We start from the raw sequence: 27,044 nt of genomic DNA, 5'->3' as shown, positions 1-27,044 counted from the left end.
CATATTTGTGCTAAGCATCAAGACAGATAAATTTGAGACAAAATAAATTTGACAGTCTTCGCAGCTCAGGGAGACCCTCAAATTGATACAAATCATTCTGCCCTGCTATACCTGTATCAGGATTGTTTCATTTGATCAAAGAATATTGTTGCTTAAGAATATTCATATTCTTGCTACAGTATTTTAAGAGGAACTAGACTCATGTGGAACTAGAACCAGACCTGGTGGTATAACCAGAATAAAATTGAACACACTGATGTGTTTGCTTGGTTGATCGTTCATTATTTCAAACGTTCAGCTCAAGTGACACATTCTGCCTATCTTCACCACTTCAAACCTGCTTGAAAACTAGTTTTCCCCAGTAAATGATAAACTGTGACCATTATGTAACTACAGTAAAACCCCGGTGATACGAACCCGGCTGGTACAAATTTCGGTGTGATACGAATTCGTAACATTCCCCGGCCGAAATACATCGCTTACAATACGAAAAAAATCGGCTGTTCCTAACGTGTTGCCGCACCGCTACGGATCATACAAACGCGTGAGCAACAGCGGCGGCGGCCGAGCCAGCGGGGCCACCGGCACAGACAAGCCGGCACAGCGAGATCTGGGCGGGATCCATAGTCGCCAAGCACCCGACTACGTCAAGCGGCTGCGCAATCTCTCATCGGTCCCCACGTCGAGCGGACCGGACCACATCACAGCCTAGCCGATGCTTAGCGAGAAATTAGATGAGGACCAATGCTGCGACGACGGCCAAAACGCTCCCTGCACTCGACTTGCTCAGGCGTTCAGTGGCGTGCGAAAACATTTCCAAGATCACGTGCGCGCACTTATACGCCTTTCAGAAGGCGATCGTTGACGATTTGGACACGAAGAACACGTCCCATTGATACGTTTTTCAAGGGACCATGAAAAAAAAATAGAAAAAAAAAGCCGAAGTTTCGCCCGAAAGGTGAAGCAACGGAAACGAAGCAGCAGCAGCAGCAGCAGCAAGCGAATTGACCCTTGCACTGTCTCTCGCTTCAACACGAACTAAACGTTGAAGGCACAGCGCATACGAAGCTACTGGCACTAGGCGCACTTTGTCAACATCGCAGATCATTTTTGACGATAAGGTCCGCGCAGGCGCGCACTTTGCGCACGTCGCAGATCGCTTTCAGGATACGGCAGTAACGGCACTCGCGTGGGTGCGTCGTATCTGCAACGTGCCAGTCGCAACGCATCGGTCGATTGTTGCAATGTACAAGCTGGCTGCACCGATAAATTTACGTGACCGCCCCATTCCAACCCAACGTAACATGCCGGTACATTATAGATTGGCGAAGTATCACGGGGAACGCCCGGTTATGTGAACGCGAAAGCATTTGCGATGGTTAATTCGAACATACCGCGCACCGACAATGCTCTCAGCAGCGCACGTGGCGGTGCCTCTGACCGGCATTGCTCCGACACCACCAGAGAGCAAAACCTTAGGCGAGACCCCTCAACGGCGTGCGGAGAAGAAAAAAAAAAAAAAAGAACCACGGCGTCACGCCAAGGTCGCCGTTTCTGCATGGAGCTGGAACACGCGTGTACGTGCCGATGTCTCAGTCAACGCTGCGGCTGCAGCGCAGATGGAAGCGACGGCGGAAGCCCAGCTCGGCCAACACTCACTTCAACGGCAGAAACCGAAACTTCAGGGAGCGGTCTAAGCGGCGCCGGGCCAGCGGGAGCGGCGGACGCGCATGGATACAGTCGAAGGTGAGGGGGCCACGAGGGTGTTGAGAGGAAGGGCGAGGGGAGCCACCGAAGCGACAGAGTTGCCGAGGCCAAATCCGCTTCCCTGCCGCCCTCCTCCCTCACCTGCGACGGTCTCCGCGCGCACCCGTCACCGTGTCACCTTTTCCTCTTCACAACCACAATCTCTCTCTCGCTGTGCCTGCGCCGCCCGCTCCCTGAAGTTTCGTTTTCTGCCGTTATAGCGAAACGAGCACCGGCGGTTTCGTGGCCCTCGCTCAATTATGTGCTTGCGCGCCGTGATATTTCACGAATCGCACCGTTCGTACGTCGTGCTATGGTGCACAAATATTTCAAAAATAAGTCCTTCTTTTAATTCGAACTAATTTTTGGGCCCCTTCGAGTTCGAATTATCCAGATTCGACTATACGTGGAAGTCAATGGGATTTAGGTCAGGACCGCGAAAACGCGACGTAGCAGCCGGGAAAACGCAGCAGCGAGGAAGGTATCAATGGTATTCTACTATTAGAAATCTTTTCTGGTAAAAATAAATTCATTTTTCTTGATATTGTGTATGTTTTGATGATACGAATTTCGGATAATACGAATATTTCACGCGACCCCGCGAGATTCGTATCACCGAGGTTTTACTGTATATTAACTATTAAACTACATCACACTGCATGGAAATATGCACTATGCAGTTATCGAACAAAAGCTGGGTATTTTACAGCATGCATTTCAGTCATGAGAAGGAGCACAGCATGAAATGAATGCGCTTACAGCAGCAAACATTGCGCCAAATACGATGTGCCAACGCCTATACCACTTGCCTGTACTGTCCTAAGTACGATAACAAGTTATGTGTTTCATAGGTACAGTCCATGCACATTACAACCGATCCGCATATAACATAGTTTTGGATATAACAGACTATCCTTCTCACTTAGTTTGGTCTGCATGTTATCAATGCAACAAATTCTGCTTTTAAAGCACTCGCCAACAAAGCACTATAGGCTACAACAGACAAATTTTGTCCATGTGGCGTAAATATGTCTTTTATTATGGCAATGGATGCAAGCAGCAGTGCATGGCATGTAACTATTCCCGGCCACTTGCAGAATTTGCAAAAATGCACATTTTTTAAAGAAACAAATAGTATCCAGCTTCCCACAATGTCAGACCACACAACGCCACCGCTGGCGGAGAGTGTTCATGTCGACCATGCAAGCCTCCATCCGCCACCCACTGCTGTCGGCTCAGTGCCGAGCAAGTGCCCATGGTGCCACTAACCCTAACCAACTTCCTATAGCTACGGTGCTTCATAAAGAACCGAACGATTACAAAATGCATTGCTTCGAGAACGCTTTTTCTCATCCCATCAATTTGCACAAAAAAAGAAGGTGGGCTGCTATTCTCAGCATCCAGACTGCGAGGCGCCTGATGCAGCAAAGCTGTCTCGAATGCAGTGCACCGGTGGCCATACGCGGGCTCCAAGTTGAACTTGCCTTGTACCGCGGCTCTCATTCGCGCTACAGATCTGACAGTAGTCGTTGCTTGTCGCAAAAAATAAAATGAAGACATCAGTTTATTTTACCGGCCACTATTTCACATGAAAAACAAACTGTAGCCAATGGCTGTGTCAACGGCAATGGCCAGCTAGTCCTTTGGCGTTGTGTGGAAAACGGCAGACAAGAAGATGGACAGGAACTGCTGTCAAGTCCCAACCACCCACTAAGTTCGGAGAACAGTGTTCTTGATATGCGATTACAAACTAAACATTTTTTTACCAGTTCTATCCCTAATGTGCTCAGGTGCAGCAATTTAATGCAACAAAGATTGCACATTTATCTTTGTTATTATCTGAGTGACTGAAGTGATGTCCTCACTCCATGCAATCAGTATTACTGACACAACAAAGCTTACCTCATCCATAGTGAACAAGAAGCGTGAGTAATCAAGGGATGCACCAAGCCTCTTCAGCTGCCTGAGAATGTTGGCCTCTTTCCTGCATGGTCACCAAGGCGGGATCTTTAGGTAGCAAAAAGCGCATGTTAAGCACTGAAAATAGGCACTTAAAACTCCTTTCTAGGAACTAAGCAGGAAAAAACAAGCACTGTAATACAGTCAAACCTTGATAATACGCACCCGCTTAATGTGTAATTGCTGTTTAAATGTAGTCGCGAAGATTCCCCCACCAAGCCCCCATTGAAACCCACGAATTGGCTGACCGCTTAAGCCGTAGTTGCTCAATGCCCACCAAACAGTTAGTGCACACTATTTTCCTTTCTTGTTCTACACACACAGGCACAAAACCGGCAAAATCTCATGTGCGCAGACGTTCGATTCGCGAGCTGCGACGCCCTGACGACGGTCGCCAGCGATAGTGAACTTAAAACATGGCCACCATGAATTTGTCCATGTGGCGTAAATGCCTATTTCCTGCTCATACAGCTGTTGCCGATTGCTGGGCACAAAAGCATGGCCTTCGAGATTAGCTCCTGGTAACTCGAAGAAGCCGCCGGTAGGGGCTGCGAATTCACTGTGGCCGTCGAATCCAATTCAAGTAGTGATCGCGCAGAAGCACACTTATTGCGAAGCGCACTTCTGCCGTCACTGTGGACGTTGCTTTGAGGTTCCGTATAAAGTCCAAACACGACAACATCGTCGCCGCACGCCCTACGCTGTATGTGCAAGCGAAAGCTTGCGAGGGTCAGCCAACTCAATCTCGCGCACGCAAGGAAGAAAGGGGAAGCAAAAGTGCGCTGCTCTGTTGCGTGCGAGGCACGGCAGGGGATGCGAGAAAGGGAGGAGTTTACTTCGGCGGCGGCCGCGCAAGCGCCGTATGCTGTATCTTGAAAGCGATCTGTGACGTGGAAGAAGCGCGCGCCCGTGCGGGTCTTAACTTCAAAGCAATCTGCAGACAAAGTGCAACTAGCACCGGTAGCTTTGTATGCGCTGTGCTTTCGACATCCAGTTTGCGTTGAAGCGAGCGACGGCACGCTTGCTGCTGCTGCCGCGCATCCTCACTCAGCATTCTGACAGCGAGTTTCTGCAGTCATCGAGCGAGATGTGTTCATGTTTACCTGTGCATGCGTTACACTGTGCTTGTTAATTTAGTTAGAAGCGGAGCCTCATGGACAAACTTGCTCGCGGCCTTATCGAATTCAAAGATTCCGTCGTCGCGGCAAGGCCACCACGACGACAAGATCACCGATCTTTTTGCTGTCGACCCACAAATAAAGCCTCTCTGAGTGTGTGTGTTTGAGAGCATCGCGACGTAGTTCTTTTCTGGCCGGTAAGTAGCCATTAAACTGGCATTGGCGGTCAATTCATACATTGTTTATTGTGTACCTAAACGTCGTTCCCGGCCAACTACGTATTAACGAGGTTTGACTGTATGACAAAGCTGAGCAAGTTGATAGCAGGTTTGAAAGGGTATGTGTATCAAATGCCTCAAGCTTTTGTTGTGTTGTCCTTCGTCTTCCTTGTGTATCAGTGTTTTAGTATATGCCTAACTTTTCAAACCACGAAGCCCAATCAATTTTGGCTCATTTGAAATACATGCAAGCTGTTTCGCATCAGGGAAACCAAAATGCTGATTTGCAGGAGTGATTGGATTGGTTTTTGGACACAAAGCAAATAGTGATGACAATAAACAGAATAGTTTTCATTATTTTAAAGAAGGTTCTAAATTCAAAAGCTTCATAAAATGCTATCAAGCCTTTATACAGTCGCCGACCGTTTATGCTGACGCTGAAAATTCGGACATGCTCGTTTATTCAGACACCTTCGCGGCACCGCCACTCGTCCCATTGAAGTATTGTATAACCCCGACCGATAGTTCGGACGCTCTACAGCGCGCCGTTCGATTTTTCGGTCTCTGGCGGCCTGGTCAGATGTGACGTCGAAAGCCACGATACGGTCACGACAAGCTGGCCGCGATGTTTACATTTTGCTAGGTTGCCAGCACTGAAAGGGCGCGCTTGCTATGGTTGGATTGCTGGTGTCTAAATCCACGCAGCACCTACAAGTGTCAGTTGCCGATCTCGAAGGCTACACTTTTGTTGGCTGCACCTATTGGTTGTCGTGTTTCGGATTTAGCCAGTCCAGTATCCATTAACTGTATACCGCGACCAAACAGCAGGCCAGGCCAAGCCAAGCCAGTGTGCTTGGAAGTCGGTGCTCAACCTTTGCGTTGTCAGTTGTTACGTGGCCTAGGCCTTGTCAACAGCTACCTTTCAAGTCTCGCTCTTTAGCTTAGTGCAGGGGTTCTCAAGTGTGTTCATCCCAGGGAACCCTGCTAAGCTCCATAAAGTGCCAAGGAACCCCCCCCCCCTGAATTAACCGAATGTCGAATTATCGAGGGTATCAAGAAAAACAAATGCTTCACTACGTCAACACGATTTTATTTACTCAATGAATCGTCAAATCTTGTTTCTATTTAGCACAAGACCAGTGCAGAAGCTGAAATTCTCTTCATCTCATGACTGATTAGCGCTAGCAGCGGCGAAGGCCTCGCGACATCCTTCGCGGCGCGCGTTTTCATCTGAGACGCGCTTTGCAACAACGGGCGCACATCCCGATTATTTTTTCGCCACTCAGCTGCTCGCCAACAAATTGTCCGTCCATCCCGATGTAGCCGGTGCTTTTTATTTTCGACAGCTTTGCACTGAGCCAAAGCGAAACTACTGCTTGCCGCAACCGCTGCGGATGAAACCGCGGCCGCTATCGACGCGATCATGGACGGCGACCTTGCGGTTCAGAAGGCAGGCGGCTGACGCACGCACCAAGTCAAAACGAAACTACCTTTCGCTGCAAGAAGTGCGGACAAAACTGCGGTCACTATCGACGCTGCCATGGGAGGCGACTACGCAGTTGTGAAGGCACGCAGCCGACGCGCGCATCGAATGAAAACGAAACTACTATTTGCCGCAACCACTACGGACGAAACTGCGGTGGTTATCGACGCAATCAGAGATAGCAAATGCGCACTTACGGAGGCACGCGGCTAGCCGCTAAGGCGGTGTTACTCGCGGCGATAAATGCAAGAATAAAGGCTTTAAAGGCACAGGGTAGGGCAAAATTTTTTAAAAATTCGATTTTGGGTTTTTCACTTTTTTCGAATGCTCAGGCCTTCCTCAACAATATCCAGTGCCCCACATGTTTTTCTGCGTTTTTATTGAGCCAAAAAGACCCGGTTTTCAAAACCAAGTGACGAGCGGCCACGCCCCCTTTTTTCACCTAGCACAACCTAGCAATCGCTCATGTTTCTTCCAAACGTAAATTTTGTGGAAATCACGAAAGAAGAGTGCATTGGGCACGTACAAAAGAGAATGGGTGCCAGGCTCAGAAAGTTGAAGAAAGCAAGGGCACAAAGCTATCTGTTGGCAAATGCCTGTCAGGACGGGGGCGGTTGACTGACACTTGCATTGACAAAAGATAAACCTAATGTGGCTTAGCCATAAGAAGAACACTGGAGACTTGGAAATCATGCGGAAAGCTGTTTGGGCAAAATATTTTCACATGTTGGCTACGGATATCGACCCAAGTCACGGGCTCTGCCCAAAAGATGCCGGCACTTGGAGCGTTACAACAAGGCTCAATTGACACAGGAGCCTTTTGTGCACAAAGAATACTTGCCTGCACCACTCCTTCATGCCATTAAGTGAGTATTCCAACACTAAGCTCACCCACACCCGCTGAAAAAGTGCTTACACGGCCAGACACAAATTGCTAATGAGTCATTTAACCATGTCGTGTGAGAGCGCGCACCGAAAATGTGTTCCTCGGAATGAAGATGCTCAAAAGTGCCACCTTTGATGGTGTGCTCACATTCAATGAAGGTTGCATGGCAAGAGTTAATGTCCTGAAGGCATTTGGCATATCACCAGTGCGTAACACTGTGATGTGGTTGGGTGAAGTGGACCGTTGTGGACTGTATTTTGCCAAAAGAGAGGCCGAACACATGACAAAACAAGCCAGGGAAACCAGAAAACAAGCAAAGAAGCGAAACGCTGACTCTGGCAGTGACTATGTGGCTGGTGGCTATTAGGCAAATGGTTCAGTGCATCTTGTTTTTGAAAGAAAATGAAGTGAACATGTTTTTTGTCTTTGACCCTCAATATCTCGAAATAGTTTTTTTTTTTTTGTTACGTTTTACCCATTTTTATAAAAACTTCAAATGACAGCAGGTTGATTTTCAGCCACCGTAAAGTAGACACCTATGCACAGCTACTGAACTAGAATGGTACACATGCACTCAACAATTAATTTTCTCTGAAATGTTTTCTTTGGAAAAAACAACAAAAACTGCCTGTGTTAGTAAAAAAATTGCGGAACTGTTGATATTCGACAAATAATCTTAGTTCTAGTTCCACTGCAAGACGACATGATCGCGACTCAAATGAAACAAACCCGAACGCGCTACACACAGTAGTTGCTGAGAAAATGGGTCTCAAATAAGGCTCAAAATACATGGGAGGTATAGGACCTACCCTGTGCCCTTAAAGGCACAATTAGGCACGAAGCGCTTCGGCGTTGCTGTCAGTAACGTGCCGTGTACGATTGCCGCTGAGGACCACGGCGATGCGGACTGCGCCGCTTCGTTTCGGTTGGACGCTACACCGTTCTTGCTCTTCTGCGGCGTGCATTTGCGATGCTCTGCTTTTATTATTTTTTTTTTCCTCCAACATATAGGTCAGTGCGCACGCTATCGGCACCTACCCTATCTACAGATAGGAGAAAGGCGCATGGTGGTAAGCTACGGCCTCCGCTTAGGCGCACTGCCCGTTCCGAGAGTTTGGGTGGCTACAAGCTGCTTGCGTATTTATTGCGCAGTTCACGCGTTGCTGTTACGCACTGTGATGTGCTTTTTGACACTCGGGCATGGGTAATGGAGGTTCTTTGGATCAAGCGCACCTTGTGTTCGCCGTTTTAGACACTTGTCAAGAGCGGGACCAGGGAAAATTTATCAGTGGCTCGCGAAACCCCGAGCAGGGGCCTGCGGAACCCGTAGGTTCCGCGGAACCCACTTTGAGAACCCATGGCTTAGTGTGTTAGGCCTGATTTGCTTGTTTGATCTCGTCCAGTCATCGCGTAGTGCGAAATGACTCCGACGCCTCCCGTGCCATCTGCGCCGACGAGACGCGGCAATTACAAGACTGTCTATAGCGATAGCCAGACACTGTCGGAAATAAGGCTGACCTGATCGCGCGTAAGCGTCCATCTGTACAGTCGCGCATTGACAATTTTTTCCGTCCACTGGGACCATAAAGGTACTTTTTTCTGGCGAATCCTTTTTTTCAGACTCTCGATTATTCGGATTTTTTCGCGGTTCCCGTCGAGTCCAAATAAACGGTCGGTGACTGTATTCCCAGATTACCAATTCAAGATTCAGCAAAGTAATGAAGTTTAGTTCTTTCAAATCCACTTGTAAATCCTTCCCACATCAGTGCAGACTATTTACAAAGTATATTTTTTATTATCTAAAAATTTTCACAGCACTCTATTCCAATGTTTCAAATATTTTAACAACCCCACATATTTGTTATTTGAAAAAGACAGCTCTTTACATACTCTTCCAGAATATTGCTAAGACATGAGGCACAACAGTAAGGTCAATCAGTGAATGAGAGAGACGTTAGCCATATTTTTCAGTGAACTGCACAAATGTAGCATCCCCTTTCAGCCCCAGCTTTTTTTTTAGGAGAGAAACCTCTGGTTCCTGTTGGTAACATTATAGCATTTCTGAAGGCATTGTGTGAAGAACACAAAACACTGACAAGTAATTTTATTCGAACCTACACACTATTTTATTTTCTTCAGCAACAAGTTCAGCTTTACAAAACGTGTGTATGGTGCACTACAGTATACAGTATAGACTACTTATAACGTGACTGCTTATAGTGCAGGACCGGATATAGTGCGGTCTTTTCAGACTCCCATTAATTTTCCCATAGCACTCCATGTATACACGTATCGCCTATAGTGCAGTTGCGGGAAACGAAATACCGGTTACAGTGCGGCTGCCTGGGAGTACAGAAGTCATCGGAGACGGCGAACGCTCCCCTCAAACGGGCGCCCCAAGGAGTGCTCGAGGAAGAAAGAGAGATGAAGTGGAGGAGAAGGGCACGTGGTGCGAACGAACAGCCAGTGAGGCTGAAACCAGAATCTAGAGTGTGAGTCGTGAAATATCACGGCGCGCATAGCGAGCGAGGGCTGCGAAACTGCCAACGCCATCCAACGCTCGCTTCACGATAACGGCAGTAACGAAACTTCAGGGAGCGGGCGCGCTGGCACAGCATGGCGAAGGGCGCACACAGAGACCGTGGAATGTGAGGGAGGAGGGCGGCAGAGAAGCGGATTTCGCCTCGGCAACTCCGCCGCTTCGATGGCTCCCCTCACCCTTCCTCGTAGCTCCCTCACTTTCGACTGTCACCGTGCGCGCCCGCCGCCGCCCCAGCCGGCCCGGCACCAGCTCCCCGAAGTTTCGTTTTCTGCCACTATCGGGAAGCGGGCGTTTGCCGGCATGGGCAGTTTCGTTGGATGGCCTGGCTTCCCTCTGCGCCGTAGCCGCAGCGTGCAAGGTCAACACGTGACTAGAAAGTAGAAGAAGCATAAAGGAGAAAGAAGGGTTCACTGCCATTTTCTACGCGTGGCTGCGGTAGCGTGGCTGAGACGTCAGCACGTACACGCATGTTCCGGTGCAACGCAGAATCGGCGACTTTGCCATTTGAGAGGGTGAATATTCTGGCGCGACTTTTTTTTTTCTTTCTTTTTTTTTTTTTTGTTCGCGCGCGAAATTGAGCATTGAGGGATCTCTCCTAAGCTTTTACTCTATGGCGGTGCTGGAGCAATGCCGGTCGGAGCCGCCGCGTGATTTGGTTCGAATTAACGAGATTCGATTGTAAATTGAATGCAAACGTTCTAGCTGCATTCCTCGACTGTCGCATACGCGTGGTGGCTCGGTGCACATGTTTTGCATATGTGCGGGCCTTGAAAATTGTTGCTTTGGTTATAGTGCGTACCGCTTATAGTGCAGATATTCGCGACTCCGGCGACTTACATTATAAGCGGTCTATAAAAAAAAACGCACTAAAACCGCATTAAAAAAATGCAGTTTTACGTGCCAAAACCACATTCTGATTATGAGGCACGCCGTAGTGGCGGACTCCGGAATAATTTTGACCACCTGGAGTTCTTTACCTTGCACCAAAATCTAAGTACACGGGTGTTTTCGCATTTTGCCACCATTGAAATGCGGCCACCGTGGCCGAGATTTGATCCCACGACCTCGTGCTTAGCAGCCCAACACCAGTCCACTACAGTCACCACGGTTGACGTGCCAAAAAAAATTCAGCGTATCAGGCATCTGGCATATCAGGAAGTCAAGCGATCAGGGGGCCACAAAGGGACCTGCAACAAGCGGTCACTCAACTGCTTCTTCCACGTGTGAGCTGCCTCTAAGAATGGCTGACGTCCCAGTTGCTGCCGTGTGATCCCCTGGTCAGCCCAGATCTTCTTCTCCACCACCATCTGGGTGGCAATCCCCGCATGGTCGCAGCCGGGTACCCACACCACTCGCTTGCCGCACATGCGATGCCTGCACAAGAGAGAAGTGAGAACCTCAAAATTGGCTAGAAACTTGCTGCAAAGCATATAGTGGTGTTTTTGCTATGCTGCAGTGAAGCTTCTGTTCTGGATAGTTCAGAAAACTTACCGTTAATTAATTACTTAATATGTTATAACTTACCCGCCGTGGTTGCTCAGTGGCTATGGTGTTGGGCTGCTGAGCACGAGGTCGCGGGATCGAATCCCGGCCACGGCGGCCGCATTTCGATGGGGGCGAAATGCGAAAACACCCGTGTACTTAGATTTAGGTGCACGTTAAAGAACCCCAGGTGGTCCAAATTTCCGGAGTCCCCCACTACGGCGTGCCTCATAATCAGATCATGGTTTTGGCACGTAAAACCCCATAATTTCAATGTTATAACTCAAATAACATTTCGTTATTATTTCATACACAAATGTGCTCTTCATGGCCAAAAATAAAGGTGAACAGTTGTTCTAATTATCCTGCAAGTAGAATGGTGCTTGGGCTTTCAGGCGTTCAGAAGAAGTTGTTGCCCCTTCAACACGATGTGACATAATCTTGGAGGCCATGGTTTTGGCATGCTGTGGTCAGCAGAGAAGCGGATCGTTTTGTTCGCTAGCTCAAATGCATTGCAAAAGCAGAGCTTTCACTGCTCCATAAAATTTTTCCTGTCAAATGTTGTGGCTCAGCACAAACAAGCCCAAAAACAAAAGACACCAGTTGGTACTTGCATACAAATGGAACAATACGTGGGAAAAATGTGTGCTTGGCAAGAGTGTGTGGAAGCAGGTGCAGTAAAACACCTGAGAAGCCTTTAATGGTGTTCAGTGGCATCATGCGGGGACACGCCCTGCCAGAAGAAAAAAATGAAGCCCAAACTTGTTTTACTCCATGCTCAAACTGCCACACCCGTGGTGTCAATGCTACATCATGAATTTTCCAGTAATCTCACGTGTTTGGACCCATTCTTTCCGGCAGGTTAATGTGCCTAAAAGTTTCCTAGTTGAGTTATGGGTCACCTTCAAATGCAATACCATGCTTCTAGACTGATAAATAATTAACCATATCCAAAAAGTGTAAAGTCTTGTGTAAAGTCATGGGGTGCAGAAAAAGGTGGCGTCAATACACGTCTTTCTTTGCACATTTTTTTGTGGCTAACTATGCTTCCACTCACAGTGAGATTGACCTAATTTGTATTCAAGCGTAATCTTCCAACCAAGCCCAACTTGGCACTTCTATTTGGCATGCCCTTAAGCAGTTGGATATAAACCTGGAAGGTCACTTGTGACTGCCCATCCACACCGCTCAAAGGAAATTAAAGGAGTCAGAACACTGACCAGGAGGCAGGGTCACTCAACATGCGGGTTTTCGCAGGACCTGCTATGCTTGGATGCAGTGGCGTAACAGTGCATGCAGATAACACAAACACTCAGCACCACTGCCCTCATAAATCCCGCTGTGTACACACAGCAAAAAATGTTTCTAGAGCATAGCAGTCGTGCAAAAATAAAATTTCCTGTTGTGGCTTTAGCACCCAGCCTTGGAAATCTGTTTACTTGTTTTTCTTTTTTTGTGTGTTACAAGTTCCATGCTTTAAAATTTTTTGTGGCCAAGGGTCCATCTGGCAGCACAACACCAGTGGCCAAGGGGCTAAGTGTTGGCACAAAGCACCGGTGCTCGTCACTCATTGTTCCACAGCAAGGAAGTGCATACAGTCAAACACCTCTACAACAAAAGTACTTGTGTAACAGAAGATTAATTACGTCCCGGCTAAATTCCTATCTTTCATAGGTATTGTGAACGTCTCTACAACGAAGACCACTACAACGAATTTGCCTATACAACGAAGCAATTTAGGCGTCCCCGACAGCTAAACCGTTGTTTTTCATCGAACACCACGTAGAAGTGGCGCCACAGCCACACACAGACGCCAATAAGCTACGCTCTGCGTAATCACTAACAGCAGCACCAGTAACGCACTTGGAGAGCGTGCCGATGTCAGTGAGTGTTACAGTTCCGCTGCACTGTTCCAGGAGTCGCTTAACTCATGCACTGCTCACTGTAAAACAGCAGCGGTATGGCTGACAAATACATCGGAGTTGATGATGCAAACGGAACCGATTACCAACATCAACAAAGCCATCGAGGGCAGAAAGGATGAAAACGTCAACAAAGGCAACAGTGATGACTGAGCCTGTAAAACCAACCAATAACTTTTACATAAAGGAAGATGGTAGTGGCATTTGACAATGTGCCAGCTTTACCTTGCAAAGTTCCCACATTTTGCCACGGAGCATGCCCTGAACCTCAGCACAGCAAGGTCAGTTGCAGTCACACATTCTGTCAAACGAAGTGTTCACAACAACAAAAAAACTACATCCAGACTCGTACAAATGTACTTATCCAAGTTTAAAAAGCAACTAATTTTTCATCTTCCTAATTGAATGAGCCAAACATAGATGACCTCCTGAGCTGAGTTGTTATAAATGAGATTTAACATTATTTAATGCCGCTCATTCCCATAAAATGGTTAAGGTGGCATTGGGGTGTACGCTTATCATTTGAAGAAACACTTTGGAACAATCCACTTCCATTTTCTATTCTTTTCAACCTTTAGCATTTTCCCACATGTTGCCGTTATCGGCAGCACTGACCCCCCTGTTGTGACAGATGATCAGAAAAGAAAAATGGAAACTGAAGCGGATTGTTACAAAATGAAGCTCTTGTTGCCGGCAGTCCCAAAGATCAGAGATGCAGCTCGTACCAGCGCACCAGTGTGTCTTGTATGGTGACGGTCAGTGCGTGGCCAAGATGCAAATCACCGGTGATGTTTGGTGGGGGCAGCACCATGCTGAATGTGCCTTCTTCCTTCTGTATGAAAAAAAAAGTCAAAATAAACCAAGCAGCAAAATAGCAGTGTTCAACACCAAAAACATCTCGTTCATAACAACTCAGTCATAGCTCCCTTTCACTTAAAGAGTTTCACTGGCACAATGATATATTATTCATGTCATGAACCCTTCAGTGGCCCTATTTCTAATGCACATTGTGACGCACAGCCTGTGCATTACAAAAAGGGGGGGGGGAGGAAAAAAACAAGAAAAATAAACAAGGCATGCTGCTGATATACACTACAGCCACCTTCCTATGTGACTGTCCTTGTTACAATACAAGGCGGCAAGAAAAGCACTCGTGACTGCACTTGACAAACTGGACTATCACCCATTGACAACCAAGTGAATCCTAGCACACTGGTCCAGACCGAGTTTTACACAGAAGGCTTTAAATTTAAACCCTTTGCTCTGACACTTGACTTCTGCAGTGTGTGACCGACTCTAAAATTGAAGCGCACGGCAACGTGTCACTTTGGGGAATGTTTGTTTTCTTCTCTCCTTCTAACAATTTTCATTCCATTCTCCAGAACAGGGTAGCCACTTGGTATTTACATTGCTAAACTCCCTGTCTTCACCTCTCTTTTTCCTCCTCCTGATATTTCAACATTCTATTACCTTCGCGAATGCCTGACTTACAATGACTTTTCAAGTGTAGACCGACGCTACAGTCAAGAGTAGCTCTTTCACTTTTAGGGAATAATCAGGGCCCATATTTTGTACCATTATTTTCCTTCTTTCATTTTATTTGCCTTAGGTGGGACGGATAAGAAAATGATAGAATCCAAGGAAAAGAACCTGCATAAATTACAGGCCCAAGACTACTGAGCCTCATGAGGAAAGCCTAGCTTTTCAGCCAACTCATTCAGTCAGTGACTTATAAGAACAAAACCTAAGAAAGCAAGAAATTGCCGAGTTTTCATAGACGCAAAGCCAATATTAGTGCGAGCTGGAATTTCTAATGTGGGTAAACAGTTGCAGCCACCATATTTCCATCGATGGTTTAGTGTAGTGGAGTGTGTAATCTCGCAACTCACCGCCTCTTTGCAAGGGCCATGATTGCCACTAGCCTCCCACCAATCGAACCAGCCAGCCTCCACATCTTCTGAGTTGTACACTTTCGGGAACTCGCCAGAAACATCTGCAAAGACAATCAACGGCACTATTCTAAGACGTGCCCTGTATGGCATCAGTTTTTCAAGCCTCAAATAAACTTTTTTCTTCTTGCAGGTGTAGGTCTCAAAGCCGCAATAGGGCTAGTGGAAGGGCTCCAGATTAATTTCGTCAGCCTGGTGTTCTTTAATGTGCACCCAAAGCTCAGCTCAAGAGTGTTTTCACATTTCATCCCCATTGGAAAGCAGCCACTGTGGCTGAAAATCAAACCCATCACCTTGTGCTCCACAGTATACTGAGTCTGACATAACCATTGAGCACCCACATTGGGTCATTCTGAAGCTGAATTCCAATGGCAGATCTGAAGTGCTGCCAGATCAAAAGTTCCTGCTCTGTTTTGAGCAAGTCTGTTCCAATGGCAGATGAGGAGGACAGATCTATTCCAATGGCAGCTCGAGAGCAGATCTCAATCTGGGATCACCCCGCCGAGCAGTCCAAAACACTCTGCCAACATTGGCAAATTCAACCGGAAGTCTGTGACATAGTTCCTCCCACCGCCGTTGAGTGGATCGTCTGTGTAGCAGATGACACAAAGAAGACAGCGCAAACAATACCAGACAGCAAGCAAGCAATGTCTTGTTTTTCCGTAGCAAGAGAGGGAAGGGCAATTAAGCTGCTTAGGAAAAAGAAAATACTTCTTCGGTACTATTGACATACTTTTCCTTCTTGAGAAAACTGCATCTCACAAAGCAGCTTCTCAGTTTCAAGGGCTGAGGAAATTGACTCGCAAAACGACAAAGTAGTGCTTGCACATACGCACATTAGACTTAGTTGAAAAGGTAAGAGATACATAGCTCGAATGTTCTCAGAGTTCGCATTTGAGTACTTATGCACCAAAATAACAAGTTCCACACACAAACTTGCCTCGAGAGTGCAGCAGAAACCTTTGTCGTTCATAAAAGCAGAAAGGTGTTGCTTCGATCAAGCAATGGCGATACTTCCGCATGTTGTTGTGCCCCTGCTTGCTCTGGTTAAAGTGCGAGTGTTCCAAACACAGATTCAGAGCGAGTACTTTCTGCTGGAGCATGGTGATCTGTGGTAGAGCTTGCGGACAGTTTTGGATCTTCCATTGGAATTGAGCTTACCTGCAGCTAAGTGCCCACTTACCACAGTTTGGCTCCAAAATAAGGGGTTGCATTTTTTTTTTCAAGCAAACATTCGCTTTTAAAGGTGCCCTAAACCACTTGGGGAATAAACAGATTGCCCAGTAAGAGCGTTTAACTGTGAACACCTCAGCCAAATTTTGTATTTATACATACAAGGTGCGTGAAGCTAACAAGCAGAATGTCAATACAGCCCCCAGTCTTTTCAAAAAGATTACTCTTCCCTGCCATCCTTGGAACTGCCAGCCAGCTGCAAGCAGATATCAGGTCCCAGCCACCCACAGATGCCATCAATTGGCGGATTGTTTTTGACCATGAATTATTCACTAACACAAGCCTGCACATGCACGCCCTCTCTTCCAGGTCTGTCACAGATGACAGACCTGGAAATGGGAAGGTGGCTGCTGCTAACACATTCCACCTGCCCCACTGCAGCTTCTTTGTCACACTTGGACAGCTTTGCCAGAGGCCCACCTCAAACACTTACCATATGTGTCCGCACAAAGAGGAAAAGACAAAGAAAGAAAGGCAAGGCATAAGAGGCTCGGCATGGCTATTGGCACTGCCCCAGCTGAGGAGAACAAATAGGTTGAGGGTTACTGAAAAGAGCAAGTACTATTTTCTTCCCAATATCTCCATCCATATTAGGTGCTTCTAAAAAATTCCTTGTACAGTACATTCATTAAAAAAACGTCTCACTCATCCCAACATGTTCCTCAGGTTTCAGGGAAAGATGTTAGTTACAGTGTGCCCTTCACTTTCAGCCCAGATATTTCTGTACAAAAAGGCCATCAGGAACAGAAAACAGTGTCAATGGCCTGTGCTTTCTAATAAATCACATCCGTCAGTAATGCTTACAGTAAGAGTTCAACTGTAACGCTGTTGCATTACTCCCCTCCACACATTTTTTTCAGGTATAATAGGAATGTTTCCATCTTTTACACAGCAATACAACAATGAAACATCTTTTACCACTGAAGAAACTACTGCTGCGATATCACCGTAAGGTGTTCGCGTGCTTGAAAAGCAAAATTACTTAAGTGTTAACAAGAGCCCTATAATCCCTCAGGCTTACAAAATTTGCATTCTTGAATCTTATCAGTGATATAACCGATAACTGAAATGGAGGGAGTTATCTGCAAGGTTCAGACAGAAGACGGTCATTCAATCAGTTAAAGCAGGCAGCATCACAGAAATTATGCAGAATTTTCTTTAGCAGCTCAAAGCCCCTAGCAGACTAAAAACAATAAAAACCAACAACCACCACTGCATTACTGAGATTACAGGATAATTTCAAACAGCCAAAAATTTTGGCAGTTTCTCCCAAAGGCAAGGCCTTGAAAGCAATAGCAAGGTTTACCATTGCACTGAAGCTCTTAAGATGGTATGCTAAGAATACGCGGGAGAGGTGTCTTGGCACAACACAGCATGCTAGGCAACTTCTGGCAGCATAGACAGCATAAACAGCACCCTGCCATCAGGTGCCTTGCAAAGCTGGTCTGATGAGTGCCACTGCTGGCATTGCAGGTGTCGGACCTCAATGGCGTGAGAGATGAGACAGAAGGAAAACCGTGAGCATTTGCATCCTGAAGTGTACTGTCTGTTTCACTGAGACCCCTCTATGCTCAACAGTGGTGCTGTGCACCCGTGTATGCACACCGCTGCACAGCAGCAACACTAGTGCTTGTGCGCAAAACGCTCATGCAAGCAGCGGAAAGAACACTGCCCTGGCTCCGCCACTGAGGTGACTGAGCAGAGCGTGATGGTGCATCCACAACTTGGCTTTGTCATTTTTGCAAGCAAACGCACTGCAGGTCTTACCTCTCTGGTGACCTTCTATCCTTCTACATGCGAGCCATGCATGCCCTGTCGACGCCTAGACAGCACGGCAGCACTGATGGTGCAAACATGCCTGAAGTGTTAACATAACTGCTAACACAATAAAAAAATGCCATAAAACACTAGTTTCAATCAACCATGAATGACTGAGAGAGGAAAGTATAGTGGCTTTAAAAGGCATGCAATTTAGTGAAGCAGCTTTAAATTATGGGGTTTAATGTCTTGAAACCGCACAGTGGGTTACAAGAGACGCCGTAGTGGAGGGCTTCAGATTAATTTTAATTTTGAGGACTTGGGATTCTGTAACGTGCGCTCGAAGCATGGTGCATGAGCATTTTTGTGTTTCACCTCCAGTGGTATGCCACCACTTCGAATTGAACCTGCAACCTTGTGCTCGGCAACGCAATGTATTGAAACAGCTACCCATTTTCAAAATGCCCGCACAGGAAGCAGCGCCTGTAATCACGTGTCGCTCAATGCCACATTTCGCATGTCATGCCACGGTTGTCTCTGGCATTTTCCCTATCTTCGAGCATGTTAGGCTTCCTGATCTACCCCACCATAGCAGCCTTTAGTGCCATAGTGCCAGTCATCTACAAATATGTAGGAAGAACGTGACGGCGGCGAACGAGCCGTGCCGTCGTTCCTACTTAGAAGGCGGCAAGCCGAGCGGAGGCCGCCACGACCAGCGTCTCAAGCTCCTGGAACAACACTGCGCGTGCCGAGCTTGCGCTTCGAGCACGCGCTGCGCTTCTTTATTATTTAGTTCCTTGACAGTCGGCGCCAAGGCACTGGTTGGGAGTGCCGACCAAAGCGCCCCGCGTTGCAGCGTCGGTGGGCGCTACAGGGCTCCCCGCCCAGACGGAACGTCGATGAAGGAAGTGAGAGAAGCCAAGTTGGATCTTTGTACTCCAGCCTGCATCTTAGGTGCACCTGTGGCTGGCGCACGCACAGACGTCCTTGAGGCAAGCGGCTCCGGTAGTGTGGCGTTCGCTGTTGGCCTTGTAGGGCTGTCCAATACGTTTCCGGCGGTGGTGTGTAGCTTGTCGCCGGTCTTGCCGTCCAGCGAGCGGACAAACTCGAGAGCACAGTCACCGATCAGATGGTCCGTGCAGACGCCGTTCAGCTGGGCGAAGACGCACTGCTCGGAGTAGTCGCAGGGCTAGCCGAGACCGGTGTCGGTGCGGCAGGTCAGGTGCTTGGATTTAGGCTCACGGGCTCGAATGGCTTGTAGAGGTAAAGGCCCTCGCTGCACGAGGCCCCGCGAGGATCGCACTGGGCGTTGCTCGTACAGGTGTCCTCGAAGATGGAACCAAGCGCGATGGTTGCCTAGGTGACTTGCGCGTCGATAGGGCCGTGCATTGAAAGACCAACTCGCCGTTGTCGGAGGGGAAGCCTCTCCAGCTGGTTGATGGCGATCTTGGAGACCTTAACGGAGACGTCGTTCTTCACGGTGCTTAGGGTGGAGCGGTCGATGAGGTTCTTCAGGAGATGACCGTTGACGGTCCAGGTGATTCTCGCGTAGTCCTTGTACAGGCGCGAGAGCTGTGGGCCCCTCGGTGGGGGTTACCAGTGTGCGGGAATGAGCGCGCAGTGAGCTGCACATCGATGCATCACTCGAGTTTGAGCCGCGCAGGCCGGGTTGTATGTAACCACCTTTGCAGGCTGAAGGGTTGTTCGAAAGTAATCCCCTGAGGGGGATGGCGGGGTTAGCGGAGCTTCTTCCAAGCGAGCACCCCTGAAGAAAGCCGGGCGTCTGGCCGGGGGTCGCTTGTGCTCGATTTGTATTCCGGTGGGTAACCGGCGGCCGCCTGGTTTCGAACCCGCGAACTCCCGCAGCCGAGGTGGACACTCAACGACGAGGACACGGCTGCGGTGACTTACGGCGCTGCAGCTTTCCAATATCGAACACGGCGCTGGATCGTTGGTAGGACAAGTGAGGCTTAGCTGCTGCACGGGCGCCCGATGGAACGGTCCCTCGAGCAGAGCCCGCTGACGGTCCGCATCGTAAGGGGCCGCGGGTCGTAGGCTGTTGGCGTTCCCGAGCCGCAACTGGTCCTCGTAGAAGTCGCCTGAACCATCAGGGCTAGGGTCAGGCCAGTCAGCGCTAGGCGCAGGGACATGATCCGAGGAGTGAGAGTAGCTGACGTGTCACCGCTCCGCATGGCCGGCGTGCTGGTACCGTGACCGGCGTGCTCGCACCGTGGCCGGCGTGCTCGTACCGTGGCCGGTGTTCTGGTACCGTGGCCGGCGTTCTCCTACCGTGGCCTGGTGAGCGCCGTGGCCGGTGAGCGCCGTGGCCTGGTGAGCGTCGTGGCTTGGTGAGCGCCGTGGCCGGTGCACGTCGTGGCCGATCACGTCCGGGTCACCATTGTAGGAAGAACGTGACAGCGGCGAACGAGCCGTGCCGTAGTTCCTACTTAGAAGGCGGCAAGCCGAGCGGAGGCCGCCACGACCAGCGTCTCAAGCTCCTGGAACAACACTGCGCGTGCCGAGCTTGCGCTTCGAGCACGCGCTGCGCTTCTTTATTATTTAGTTCCTTGACAGTCGGCGCCAAGGCACTGGTTGGGAGTGCCGACCAAAGCGCCCCGCGTTGCAGCGTCGGTGGGCGCTACAAATACATATGACACGTCACCTGGGCCACAATTTTGTAGCAACGCCTTTTCCCGACGTCAATGCCTGTCAGTGCTTTCAGAGTTCGTGAGTGGTCAAGTGACGCTCACGCGAGAAGCGCCAAAAGTCATTAGCATCAAAAAAGGCATCGCTACAATGTATCCACCTTGTGCTAGTATATGTGCTAGCAAAGCCATTTTATAAAAAGTGTTCCATGCAAAAAAAAGTTTTTTTCTTCATTGTCTATGCATAATAAAATGCATGAATAATTCAATCTATGAAGAAATTAAAAGGAAAGTAATACAAAAATGCCTGCCAGTTCCTTTCAATGCACAACAGAACACACTCACAATCTTGAAATGTTCATGGCCCGATCTATCAGAAATGCACTTGTGAAAAATGCACTTCTTCATCTACACAAAAATTGCTAGTGTGGATATACAAGTGCAGTCTTGACGATTCGATTTAATATTCAATGGCGCTGCTGAGCTCGAGGGTTCAGTCCCAGCCGAATTCCAATGGGGGCAGAATGCAAAAACGCTTTCGTACATAGTTCACATTAAAGAACCCCAGGTGGCCAAAATTAATCAGGAGCCCTCCACTACAGCGTGCCTCATAATCAGATCGAGGTTTTGGCATGTAAAACCCCAGAATTTAATCTCGTGTAACTTTCATGCTGCAGAAGAATGCCAACAACTTGCCCAACTTTTCATTCTTTTTCAGAAGTGTGCCTGAACTTGTTTTTAGACAGAGGGCGTGTATCTTAGTATTGTGACCTTGATCAAATGCGCTGAATACAACTGCCACAGTAAAAATGGAAGGCACATCAGCATACCTGCCAACTTGTGATGGGGTAGCATGTATTTTTTTTTAAAAGCTGTCCCTGAGCCCATGCTTTATCTGTAGATGCAGCACACAAGCAGCGACAAACCTGGCACAGCGAATAATACTGACAAGCAAGAAATCATTTGCAGACCACACATACTTTTCCAGTACCTTTGGTATTGATTTTGTTTGCTTCAGGAACTTGTCTGTACAAACTTGCTGGAAGCAGGTACCCCTGCTGCATCCTTTCACCATCAGAAGACTTTCAACAGAAGGTTTGAGGAAGAACGAGTGAAGTTTTTTTGCAAACAGAACTGTTCTGTAAAACTTGACTCAATGTTCATAAAATAGTAAAACAAGATAAAGTTTGCAAACTTCACGGTAAGTTTGGGAGAGTTCGCAGGTATGCACCAAGCAGACGCACAGTAGAATGAAGCATAGGAAACAAGTAGAGGCAGCGATACTGAGGTTCTGGAAGTTTAAACAAGAGCAGTATGCCATGTCTTTTCCCCCCAGCTAGGTGACAGAATTACGAGAACCTTTGCTAAGTAAAACTGCCATGAGATAAACAATGTCTTCAATTACCTTTAGGAAGTGCACTGCTAGAAACAGTTGCAGAGAGCCTCTGAAATACAGAAAAACAACATAGGAGAGGTCAGAGGAAAACAGTGATGAAATATGAGCACAGGCCATCATGAAAAACCTCTCAATTTGTGCATCCATAATTGAAGAAGTTAGCATATAACAAAGAAAAAGCTCCCCTGTCTCCATTGACGTTTGTGTACAGAATGCCAGTCACACAACTGGAACATGTACATTGGAGTCTGACTTGGAAAGCACATATGCTTCACAAAACACATTAATAGCGAAGCTGTCACATGACTGTGCCACTGTGCCACTGGCCAGTGAGGTTGTGCCTCTCACCAGCGCAACTTGTGAGACTTGCAGGCGCTGCCACGCATTTTACTGCGAGTGCGCGTGGGCCTTCTGGTTCTAATTTAGAGGAGGTCCTGTCCATCCATGCCGACGCTGTCTATTTAGCATGACAAAAATACATTGGCTTCTAACGCCTTGTCCGTTTCCACCCTGTCCATTGCCCAGGCAGCAAGTTTCGACATAGGTCAAGTCGTCCCTGTTAATGAGGGTCATGATAACGAGGCATGACAGTATTATTAAACTTATCACAGCGTAAAGCCTTCGACGATAAGCCATCATGGCAATCATTTTTGTTAACTAAATTTATTCACTGTGGTAAGTCAAAAAACTGCCTTCTCTTTTTCCCCTTAGTTTTTATTTCATCATACTTTGTGCCAAATCAACAATCACTGTAACCATGACCACATGTATCTTGCAGCATTGAAAACTGAGCAGTTTCTGCAATCCCAGTGCATTCAAATCTGCACAGGGCCATGGCCATCACCGTGGCACAGATAAACTAGTGCAAAATAGAATACACCTCTCTAGCTTCCATCTAGACAGAATGTCCATTTGCTGCTCCTCGAGTGCTTACATGGCTAAGCACAACTGAGAGAATTATTGTACACAGTGGCACTGGAAGTTTACTGGGACCAGTCGTCCATGCAACAAGAACCGCAGCAAAAAAATAAATAAATAAGAGTTGGCACAGTTGAGACAAACCTATTCTGCATTGCTTCAATAAAGTTGTTCGATGCTATCCTGAAGGTGAAGTGAAGAGGAGTAGTTAAGAATTCGATCAATATATCAATTTACTGTTACAGCAAAATTTGAGGAAGACAATAGCCCTTCATAGGTACCCTACAATGTATTTCCTGGATTTTACACACTTTAGTGACATCACGCCTTGCTCAGCGTGCATGTTTCCAAGCAGTTTGGCTCAGGGCCATGACATTCCAATAGGCATGCCTACTTGCGCTGATGACATTGCTCTGTGAATAAACGACCCTACACACAAGGGTGCACGCAAGCAGAGAGCTCTAAATGCGACAGAGCACTTGGGTGAAGTTGGTCTGCAGATGTCACCTGCTCAGTCAGCTGTAGTTGCATATCATCCTAGCCAACGCGCTCATCAAACCTTGAGCTGACTGTACCTCAGTGAGACACCAACACAGTGCGTGCAACAACACTGTTACTAAAGCATAACTATCAATGATCCCATCTCTTAGCAAGTCGCCATTAAATTTTTTTAGTGCAAGTTGCAAACCTTTCCCATGTATGTGGCTGCCTTGACTGCTAGGAGTGCCAGCTGCTGCCAAACAACTGCGTTGCAGATGCATCAATCATCTGTGCACTGTCTTGTGATGAATGCAATGCCAGTCCTGAATGTGCCACATGGTTTGATGGCCCAATGGAAATGTGACCTTCATGTTGCCCTCTGGTTAATGCTTTGATTTCCTTGTGAGATGCAGCCTATGCCTCTGCTTAGGGAAGCACCTACTATTGCCTCTGAGGCTGCAAGTGGACCAGAGAGCTCTAAATAATATTGAGCAGTTGCATCGCACATCGGATTGGAAAATGTTCCTGAATTGTTTGATGGACCAGCCTTTCTCTTGCAATGAAAAAAAAAAGTGGTGGCATTTTTTATAACCATTGTCAGCAGTTCTGAAAGTGCTGTTCTTGCTAGGCCCCCAAAAGAGCCTAGCACGTGTATCCCCCATTTGGCTCGCAATGGCTGAAATACAGATAATGTCTGAAACTTCCTGTTTAACACTGTACAAATTGCTCCAGGCACACTTGTCGAAAAAAACTTTGTAATTACCCTCAAGTGTTCACAGACACACAAATACACAGTGACGGCAAAGGTGCTTCTACAGCTTTCTTCTGCCCTTCATCAAATTGATATGGAATGGGCGTTCCACATACCACTGCAACCTTACCAACTGTGGAGCTGGCAATGATAAGTACATACAAAACCAGGGAAAACACTGGGTATGCTGGAGATGGAAATTCAAGACGATGAGTATCAGGAGAACAAGGTGAGAGCAGGAGGCTCCTGCTCTCACCTTGTTCTCGTGATACTCAAGTACATACAAATAGAGCTTACCACACCTTAAGATTGCCATTTTTACTGACTCCCAGACTGCCATCAGTAGACAGCACAGAAGTGGCACTAGTAATAATAACAATATAAAAGAAGGCATTGCTCAGTGACAAGATGGAAACATAGTGGCGTTAAGGTGCATAAACAATGCCCACAAGGTACAGGGCTCAGCACTTTTTGCATTGCCGGTGAGCACTGGGTGAATGCATACCTCAATGCATCACAAACACTCTCTCCTTCATTTGATACAAAAATTCATCAGCTCTGTGTCTGCAGTGCTCATCGGCGGTGCAAAAAGTGCCAGGCAGCCTCGTGCTCCTAGTATCGCATTTCAATTGCTGAGCACTATGCAAGTGATTAGATCTGTGCCTTCAGGAGAACCATTTGATGAATGCGTAACGAACATCAAACGAACACAATGTGCAAAAATAAAGTGCACCTCTGATAAAAGCTTGCTAAATTTAACACGCCCATGCATCTTGAGTAATGAATGAAATCTCCACACCTGACAAATGACTGCAGAACATCTGGACTTCAATCCGCTGGCACAACCCACAGAGGGATGGCAGGGCGTGAGCTTTGTTTCTTGTTGCATAATGGTTGCAGGGTTGAGTTAAACTCATAACAGGAGGGTCCAAGATGGTATAACATGCTGAATTTCTACACGATTGAGTTTTCCTGTCCGTGCAGAGTCTTCGTTTTTGCAGTTTATGCCGCCGTCTTTGCACTACTATGTACAAAAAGCAATACCAACTAGCTCTCAGTCTGCCTTTTTCGAGTGCTCCTCGTCTATCCTTAAAAAAGTGAGTAACGAATACTGCGCACTTTCGTCTTTGACGCATCGGCAAAGGTACTTTGGCGGTAAGTACGCAGCCCTGTGTTGAATAACCTCACTCAAGCAGTTCAGATGCAATGAATTCAGTGCACTGAACTGCAGGCGATCTAGGTTTAACCGTCGCTTAGACAGGCCTATGACTATCGTTACATATGCGAATCGGCATTTCATAGCGATAATGTTCGGCTGCCTGCTGAGCTAACTTCTACGTCAGACTCCGCAGTAGCAGTCGCCACCACTTGCTAGCCCCATGTAAAGTGAATAATGCAATGGGAATCAATGAAATTCGATAATCCGAAGTAGCGACTCGAGGTTCATTGCGTAGTGCCAATTGGAAACGTTCACATCGTGGATGGTTACACGTGAAATCCCTGTCAATGCGCGTGCTACTGGCATGATACTGATCATTTATCGAAGCGCGCACGCTTCACCCCAACGCCGAATGTACCGAAGGCCACGCGCTCGCTTTATCGCGTTTCATTCGTTCGTGAGAGGACACAGACACGGGCAGTTACGAACAACCTGCAATTGGCACCAAACTGAGTTAAACTCAACGTTAGAAGAATAGAAGTTCATTCTTTTAACGTTAAGTTCAAATAAACAACTTGCGGTTATGCCGAGGCCGCAGATATTGGTGCAAAGGTAAATGACCCACACATGCTATATGAGGAGCACAAAAGTAAGAGCCAAGGTCATCAAAAAGCTACTAGCATGCGTCCTAATGAATGTTTGTTACGTACCCCAGGGCAGCAATCACAAAAATACAGTGGATAAAACACGTGTTTCACCTTGCTATCATAATGCAAACGAACGATAAGTCACATCTGATCCGACAAGGACGAATGAAAAGTACGAAATTCTTAGTGATCCTGTGTAAGAACAAGTGTTTGAAACATCACCTGAACAAGTTTCACGGGGAAGCGCTTCTGGCAAGCACAGAGAACACAGAAAGCTGCTCGGGGATAACTCCACATGGTTATAACATGGTCGGCAGCAAGAAATGTTTACAAAACTTAAGGATTGGATTGTTCTGGATTGAATGGTGTTCTGTGGATTGAATGCAATTGCGCGTTGGCTTTCAGTTTCGCTTTTGACATGAGTTGTGTCAAACGCCCACTGTGTGGTTTTCACACGTAATGCATACTCCCGGCACGTAGAATGAAAACTATTGAAAACAAATGTAGAAGTGGCTATGAGCTACGCCTTCTTTCGGAGAACTTGCTGTTATCAAGCTCTTTCCACTTTTTTAACACTCTCATCGCGCGTCGTCTCGAGTGGGAGCACCCAGCGCCTGCCGTTCACTTGGTGCTCGTCCGAGACGTTGCTGCGCTCAGAGACGAAAGGACACTGCACGTAAGAATATCGCCTCCTGCGAAGCGATGTGTGCTCAGTCGATGTAAATGAGGCATTTTACTCTGACGGATCGGGA

General features: G+C 47.4%; 1 protein-coding gene across 3 annotated transcripts in view; it reads right to left on the bottom strand.

The window, feature by feature from the left end:
* The window catches only part of LOC119437625 (valine--tRNA ligase, mitochondrial-like), a 201,138-nt gene extending 174,513 nt beyond the window's left edge, over nt 1–26,625 (bottom strand). For 2 of the 3 annotated variants that reach the window (XM_037704619.2, XM_049660745.1), the window contains exons 1-6: nt 26,515–26,625; nt 22,347–22,386; nt 15,246–15,349; nt 14,082–14,188; nt 11,162–11,326; nt 3,649–3,730 (exon numbers count right to left, since the gene is read on the bottom strand). In XM_037704619.2, coding sequence (XP_037560547.1) covers nt 3,649–3,730; nt 11,162–11,326; nt 14,082–14,188; nt 15,246–15,349; nt 22,347–22,386; nt 26,515–26,589 — 573 coding nt within the window. In that variant the 5' untranslated portion in view covers nt 26,590–26,625. The remainder of the gene's footprint in view (nt 1–3,648; nt 3,731–11,161; nt 11,327–14,081; nt 14,189–15,245; nt 15,350–22,346; nt 22,387–26,514) is intronic. The other variant, XM_049660746.1, reaches the window with a different exon arrangement.
* Nucleotides 26,626–27,044: the final 419 nt, after the last annotated feature.

The sequence above is a fragment of the Dermacentor silvarum genome, chromosome 1 (genome assembly GCF_013339745.2).
Source record: "Dermacentor silvarum isolate Dsil-2018 chromosome 1, BIME_Dsil_1.4, whole genome shotgun sequence".
NCBI classification, from domain to species: domain Eukaryota; kingdom Metazoa; phylum Arthropoda; class Arachnida; order Ixodida; family Ixodidae; genus Dermacentor; species Dermacentor silvarum.
Note: the sequence above shows the minus strand (reverse complement) of the source record. Positions and strands in the feature narration are given on the sequence as shown.